Raw genomic sequence first — 8263 nt, 5'->3', positions numbered from 1 at the left:
ACAAATTGTTTATGAAGTTATGCACTTTGAAATTAACCATAAAAAAATTAATTAATCACAATTTCCTTCCTTTGAAAATATCAATTACGTAATATTCAATTATTATTTCCCATTATTTTGACATTATGATTCCAATTCAAAAACAAAACGCCAAAATTTGTAGGCAGTCATTCAAATGCGACTTTTCCTAGTACAAAACGCATTACAAGTTGTACATCTAAGGATCTTCAAAACCTTCAAATTTCAACTAGCCAACCACCGTCTTCTTGCACTCCATTCTGTGAATAATTAAAGAAAAGGGTGTTTGACTTTTCAAAGTCAGAATTGACAAAAGTAATGTGATCTTGATTTTTTATTGTAAGCTATTTTGAACAAATGGGCATTTGTTGCAGTTCTGAGTATGATCAACATCAAACTTTGCAGGCAAATAAAGGTACAAACTTATGCTTTTTTAAGTTAAACTCTTGATTCCTAAGTAGATAAGGTGATTTTTGGTTGAAGAAACATAGATTCTAATTTTTAAATGGGAAAATTCCCAAAATAAGCATTTATGAAAACAAATTTCTAGTTTTAGGTATCATTTGCAAGAAATTTCAGAAATAGGTATTATAAACTAGTCATAACGAGTAGTTTATAGAAACCAATTAGAACTTGCCACGTATCCTTAAACTAACCATAACGAGCACAATCTTAATCATTTACTCATCACGACTAAATAAGTTTCATGTCTCGTAATCAACGCCCACGAGTATTCATAAGTCCTTTAGTCGCGACGACTAGTTTACCCGGTTTGCATTCCTTACACGAGTAGTTTATTAGTAGTTAACTCATCGCGACTAGTTTAACCTTATAATCTACTCTTCGTGACTAGTTTAACCTTATAATTTACTCGTCGCGACTAAATGACTTATTAATTACTCGTGGATGTTGATTACGAGACATGAAAATTTATTTAGTCGTGACGAGTAAATATTCATAAACGTGCTCGTTACGATTAGTTTAAGGGCGCGTGGCAAGTTCTAATTGGTTATACAAACTACTCGTCACGACTAGTTTATAATACCTATTTCTGTAATTTCTTGCAAATAGTAGCTAAACTAGAATTTGTTTTCATAAATATTTATTTTGGGATTTTTCCCTTTTTAAATTAGGTTACTAGTAATTTAGTAATCTGGATGGATATAGAAGTGTTCGATCTACTTTATTATTATTATTCCATTTAGGCTGCTGCTATAAAAGCTACTTTACAGCACATCCAAACACTCATTCTTGACTGAGAGAGTGACTTCATGTGGGTTTCTAAAGTTATCGTATATTTAATTTATGGTGAGTGGGTAGCAAATAGTGGTGTGGATAATGCTAGATATTTAAGGGTTTGGGTTTAGGCTAAACAGATTCGGGTCATTAATTAACAACTTGGTTGTTCCGCATATTGACATCATATTATACATACGGATTTAGTATCATATAATCCTGGTTTCATAATAGCATACATATGAGGCGTGTCTAGGCGCAAAGCTTTACGCTTCGGATTGCTTGAGGTGACAAGTATACATGAGGCACAAGCCTACAATAAAGAGCACGGTTTTACATGGGTATATTTTGTGCATTGGTATACCATACATGTTTTTGGATATATATATAATATAGGGTAAGGTTAAAATGAAAATCCACTTGAGTTGTAAAAACCCGTAAAAACCCTATGTAACATCGTTTTTTTTTGTTGCATGTAATATATGTTGTAACATTTAATACAAAACATCGAAACATAAAAAAAAATGTTTTGTTATTTTTTTAACATTTTTTTACTAATTTTTATATATGTTTTCAGGAGAGAGAAAAAGTTATATTTATATTCACATTTTTTATTCACTTTAATTGTTGACCACAAGATTTAAACATTAATTAAAAACATGTGGTTGAGAATGAGTTTCTAGAGTTTTCACAACTCAAGTGGGTTTTCATTTTATATTAGCCTATATATTATATATATATATATATAAACGAAAATCCTAAAATCCTACGTGTCGCGATATGGTCGTTCCCCCCTTTTATGGAAGCCACCAGATTGCTTAATTTTTAAATAAAGATCTCTCATTGATTTAACCCAAATTCATGGGTATGGGTCTTACCAAAACCAGATAGCTCTTAAACAGGTTATAACATCTCATTAAATTAAAAATTAATCTTACCAATTATTTGATATGAAAATCTTATAAAATAGGGATATATTAAAATTTAATATTCAATTTAAAAAGAAAAAGATATTATTTATAATTAATAAACAATTTTATAGTAAAAAAAATAAGCGGGTCGTGGGTCACCAAATCCATATAGCTTTTAAACGTGCTACAGCATATCATTTATTTATGAAACCCTTTTATCATCAAACCCTAAGTATATTATTAACTTTCTTACAATAAAGAAAATTAAAATCCAAAAAATAAATATTAAAAAACGAAAATGTAAAACAACAATTCTCTCAAGCCATCAGATTGCTTTATTTGTAAATGAAGGTTTCTCACGCATTTGACCCGAATTCACGGGTAAAGGTCTCACCAAACCCAGATAGCTTTTAAACGGATTATAACATCTCATTATATTAAAAATTAATCTCATAAAATATTTGATATGAAAATCCTATAAAATAAGGATATACTAAAAATTAATATCCTATTTTATTTAAAAAAAGATATTATTTATAATTAAGAAAAAAATTTATAATAAAGAAAATAAACGGGTAATGGGTATCACCATACCCAGATAGCTTTTAAACCGGATTATAACATATCATTTATTTGTGAAACCATTTCGTCATCAAACATCAAGTATATTAATTATTAACTTTCTTACAATAATTAAAATTAAAATCCAAATATACATATATAAATATTAAAAACGAATAATGTAAAACCTCCGTAATACGGAGGATAAAATCTAGTGTGTGTGTATATATATATATATAGAGAGAGAGAGAGAGGTAGGTATAAAAGGAAACTCTAAAAAAGTGGGGAATGGAAGAACCCTTGATTATTTCCTTACATCGCATACTTTTTGTAAGAAAAAAAAGGGTAAAAAATTAAAAAAAAAAACAAAAAGTTAAAAAACTAAAATGTTTATCTAGGATACCCCACTCCAACAAAATAAAAAAAATAAAATTTCTTGGTTTAGCCTTTGAGCTTAGTTTAGGTTTTCCAGGTTGAGCATTATGTTTTTTAGCTTGGGGGGCTTACTTTTATTGGGTTTTTAGTTTGATAAAGTATGAGGGGTTGAGATTAATCTTCGCATATTTTACTTGTGTTCGGGGCTAAAGATTAATCTCCATAAATCAGTGTTATTTGGAGTAGGTGTAGAAGATGGTGAGATCGATATCCAAGCCGGTTTCATGGGTTGTAAGCCGGGTAGAATCCCGTTTTCTTATCTAGGGATTATGGTTGGCGCTAACATGAATAGGGTGGTTAATTGGGAACCGGTTGTGTCCAAGTTCAAGAAGAGGCTATCTAAATGGAAAGTTAATTCGTTATCTATGGCTGGTCGGTTAACCCTTATTAAATCGGTGCTGGATAGTCTTCCCACTTATTATTTTTCGCTTTTTAAGGCACCCAAGAAGGTTACCAATGATTTAGAAGCTTTGATGAGAAGGTTCTTATGGGGTGGTTCGGATGAAGTGAGGAAGATGTCATGGGTGGCTTGGGAGGTAGTCACCAAACCTATAAAAGAAGGGGGTTTAGGTATCGCTCGTTTAGAGGTTAATAATCAAGCGCTGATTACTAAATGGCTTGGGAGATTTCTAAATGATCAGCACGCGATGTGGAGAAGAGTAGTGTTGTCTATTCACGGGTCCTCGCGCTGTTGGGGGCTTGCTCCGGTTAATAATGGAGTTCCCGGGGTTTGGAAGAATTGTGTTATGTTCTGGAACAAATTTAAGGTTGATGGTGTGGGTTTTAATAGAGTGATCCGGGCCACAGTTGGGAATGGTCGCCAAGTTCGGTTTTGGACGGATTTGTGGTTGGGTTCGGCGCCGGTTATGGACAAGTATCCGTCCTTATATGCGGTAGAAAAACATAAAAATGTCTTGTTAGCTGATCGGTTGGTGGTCACTGGATCTTCTAGTCGCATTGTGTGGGATTGGCTTAGAGCTCCTTGCTCCCAACAGGAGGTGTTCGAGAAGCAGGAGTTGGAAGATCTCCTTCAAGAGGTGGTGATGGTTGACCGTGAAGATTCATGGTCTTGGGCGGTTGGTAGCTGCAAAGAGTTCGAGGTTTCGGCGATTAAAAGATGGATGGTGCGGTCCGTTGAGGATGCTGGGAGTTCCAGTTTCCAATGGAGCAATTGGGTCCCGAAAAAATGTAATATTTTTATGTGGAGGGCCGTTCTGGATAGCCTTCCAACCAAGCAGGCTTTAGCTAGACGTCATTTGTATTGTGATGATCATAGTTGCGCTTTATGTGAAAGTAATGAGGAATCGCTCGAGCACTTGTTAACCGGGTGTTTCATTTCTATGGCCGTTTGGAATGCGATTGGTTCATGGTGCAACATCCCTAGATCTTTTGTTTTTCATGTCAATGATTTGGTGGAAGTGCATAAGGTTTGTGGTGCGACGGGGAATAAAAGATTGATTATTCATGGAATTGTCATCATTACTTGTTGGAGGATTTGGCGGGCTAGGAATGAAAAGATTTTTTCGGGCAAGAACACTAAGGTGGCAGAAATGGTTGCGGACATAAAATCTTTGGGTTTTCTTTGGTACAAAAATAGATCTAAGATAGGGGTAGTGGATTGGAAAAGTTGGTGTTTATTTGATGTAACGTGATCGTTGGTTTTGGTTTTTGGTTTTCAGCGTCTTTCTCCGTCTTGGTGATAGTCGTTGGTTGTGTCTGTTTTTAATGAAAGTCAATTTTCAAAAAAAAAAAAAAAAATGAGGGGTTGAGAATCAAAGAACAAGGTGCACCGTAAAATTAGATGGATTGTGTAAGATTCTTCCCCTCGCCCTTTTTTAAGTTCCCCGATGAACTCACCTGCCCCTTTATCAAAGAGCTAACTCACACACCAACTGAGCCTATTTCTAAAATCTACACCAATGTTCACGATTGAAGTAGACCCCTCAACCGCTCTAGGAGAAACACTTATACTACATACTTTGAAACCGATATGCTTGTAGCCCTTTAGTGTTGGTTATTTATATTATTGCTGGTTGGCCGGTTATTGACATATTCAATTATGTATAGAGGTTACTTATTGTTTTGGTAGGTGATTATATAGAATATAGAAAAAAGGTATATAGAATCGACAGAGTTCTGAAATATTGTAAATTTGGCAAATTTCAGTCGAAATTGGACCACATCCAACCGAAGAAAAATGTACATATCAAATTACAACAAACACATTGGAATCACCTAATATTATCAGTCCCAGGGCTGCAATGATAATCACCAAAGATGTTAAAGATCTTCGCACGAATCCTGGTTACAGTAATCTTGACATTTTTACATACGAAGAGATGCAAATTGCCACAAAACTCTTCAGATCAGATCAAGTTCTTGGTGAGGGTGGGTTTGGAGTTGTATATAAAGGTGTTATAGATGAGCATGTGAGGGCCGGTTATTCTAGAATAAATGTTGCCGTTAAAGAGCTCAATCGGGAAGGGATTCAAGGCGATAGGGAATGGCTGGTACGTGCAACACATAATTTTTTTATGAATAATATCGACTGGTAACCTGAAATTGATAATAGACAAAACTACATGAAACATGCTTTACGTTTGTCTCAAATTTCAGGTTACATTCTTAATGTTTAAAAATCACTCCATCCATCCTTCAGTTATACATTTTGTTTCACTTTTCATCCTTTATAACTAACTCGGTTAGCCTTTTAAGTTAAGTAATGGCTTGCTCGAAAAAAGCTTCTCTGTAAATGAGCCAAGGTTAGCTTGACTGATGGCTCGCTCGTGAGCTAGGCAGTTATAAATTCTGCATTATGTGAATGTTCTAAAAATATTGTATTTAGTTTTTATATATATCAATATCTGTAAAAGGTATTCAATTTAAAAAGTTTTAAAAATAAGCGAGCTGGCTCGAATTTTTGTCGATCTCGAGGTCTTTCAGCTGTTAAGATTAACGATCCTGCTCGACTTGGTTCTTAAACGAGTCACCGAGTCGAGCCTAAGCTCACCTAGGCTTGGCTCATTTACGGACCTACCAATTTTGCCATGCCATCTGCTACATCATTGCCACATAAGACTGACGACACAACGTTAAGTATGAAACCAATTTTTAGTAGAGAAATGTGGGAACCCATAAGTTGTTTGTGCCTTTGTTTTAACTATGACGCATGGAGCTGTTATGTAACAAAATAACCAATCTTATAATCCCACAAGCAATGGTTTCAACTTGCTTTTGTGATTCTTAGAGTTCTATACTTAAAAGTGGTTCTATATTAAACTTGTCTCTGTTTCGTAATTATTATCCAGGCTGAAGTTAATTATTTAGGACAACTACAACACCCTAATCTAGTGAAGCTTATCGGTTATTGTTGTGAGGAAGATCACCGTCTTTTGGTGTATGAATACATGGCATCCGGCAGCCTAGAAAACCATCTTTATCGCAGTGAGTACAAAATATTTCTAGAAATTTGATTGTTTTATGGATGTTTCGAAATCTTGTGACATTACTAACATTTCTGGTCCTTGTAAAAAAGGAATATCTGAAACGTTGACTTGGTCAAGAAGAATGAAGATAGTTTTGCATGCTGCAAAGGGACTTGCTTTTCTACATGATGCAGAAAGGCCCGTTATCTATCGCGATTTCAAAACATCAAATATTCTGCTAGATATGGTTGGTCTAAAAATATTTTACAATGGGTCAATTTTTGTCAACTTGATAATCCTATGCTAGTTTCCTTTTTTTTTCTTAATTAGATAAAATATATTATTACTTAGGTTTATCGTGATATCGTTATGGTAGTTATGATTTGATTAGGTTTCCTTTGTAATTATACTTAGTGTATACCCATATATAGTTTATCACTAACACACAACTTCTTATGATGTTTCATTGTTATTTATTCTTATGGAAAAACTAAATTTGCAGGACTTTAATGCAAAATTGTCAGATTTTGGGCTTGCAAAAGATGGGCCAATGGGAGATCAAACTCACGTGTCAACGCGAGTTATGGGTACTTACGGATATGCAGCTCCAGAGTATGTCATGACCGGTTAGTCATGCTATAGAATAAACTTGTTTTATGATAATCTTTTGGCACTCTACAATGCGTTTTATTATTTTTATAATTTTATATTTATGAACTGCTAGGGCATTTGACAGCTAGAAGTGATATATACGGGTTTGGAGTGGTGCTTCTTGAAATGTTGATTGGGAGGAAAGCCATGGACCAGAGCAAGCCGAGCCACGAGCACAACCTCGTTGATTGGGCTAGACCGATCCTGACCCACGAAAAGAAATGCTTGAAAATTCTGGATCCGAGAATGGATGGCCAATATTTAGCCAAGGATGCGATAAAAGTGGCCAATTTGGCTCACAAATGTATTAGCCAAAACCCGAAAGGTAGGCCCACTGTAAGTCATATCGTTCAAGTACTTGAATCTCTGTAGACCAACTACGCGAGGCTTGAGGTGAACAATGAGAAATGCGCTTTTGTTTATGTGATTAGTGAAGATGTTTTGCGGATGCAATGCCTCTTTAGTTGTTTTAGTTTCTTTAGCTAGGAAGCGAAGGTTTGTGTTACATATTGTAAATAGTTGGGATCTAAATGGTTGTTAAACATTGTTTTAAAATATTTTAAATATTGAAATGAAATATTGATCAAATGCATTAAAGATTGTAAATTTTAGGCATGGAACTCTTAAGTCCTCATTTGGCCTTTATACTTCGCATGCTGGCCTGCTCATTATCTTTAATACTGAATTTAGTTGATGATAGGCATTCAGATTTTAAAGATCGCTTAACAATGTTTTAAAGATAAAGTTTTGGTGTTGAAGCTTTGAAAATAAAACTTTGAAGAAAGTGAGTGTTAAAAAAGGAAAACGCTTTGCCGTTTCGGTTGACAAAATATACGGGTTTGCCGTTTCGGTTGACAAAATATACGGGATCAGCAATCAATCACGTCATCTCCCAAAATTAAATGACCAAAGATCACGATTTGATTCGTCATTACCTGCCAATGAATTCCTTTCTTAAACCAGTAGGCTATTGACCCGTGTATGACACGGGTGGAAATATAGAAATCATCTAACAAACACACATAA

General features: G+C 34.7%; 1 protein-coding gene across 1 annotated transcript; it reads left to right on the top strand.

Annotated features, from left to right (window-relative positions):
- Window positions 1-375: 375 nt before the first annotated feature.
- LOC143593498 (putative serine/threonine-protein kinase PBL17) lies at window positions 376-7646 on the top strand. The gene is made up of 6 exons (XM_077073114.1): window positions 376-433; window positions 5328-5671; window positions 6470-6605; window positions 6697-6833; window positions 7089-7212; window positions 7311-7646. Exons 1-6 carry the CDS (start codon window positions 376-378, stop codon window positions 7607-7609), a joined length of 1098 nt encoding a protein of 365 aa, XP_076929229.1. The 3' UTR covers window positions 7610-7646.
- Window positions 7647-8263: the final 617 nt, after the last annotated feature.

Source organism: Bidens hawaiensis, unplaced genomic scaffold (assembly GCF_021521415.1).
Source record: "Bidens hawaiensis isolate Kalapana, Puna unplaced genomic scaffold, B.hawaiensis_p1.1 tig00042277_1, whole genome shotgun sequence".
NCBI classification, from domain to species: Eukaryota; Viridiplantae; Streptophyta; class Magnoliopsida; order Asterales; family Asteraceae; genus Bidens; species Bidens hawaiensis.
The sequence above is the reverse complement of the archived record's forward strand: the minus strand, read 5'-3'. Positions and strand labels throughout refer to the sequence as shown.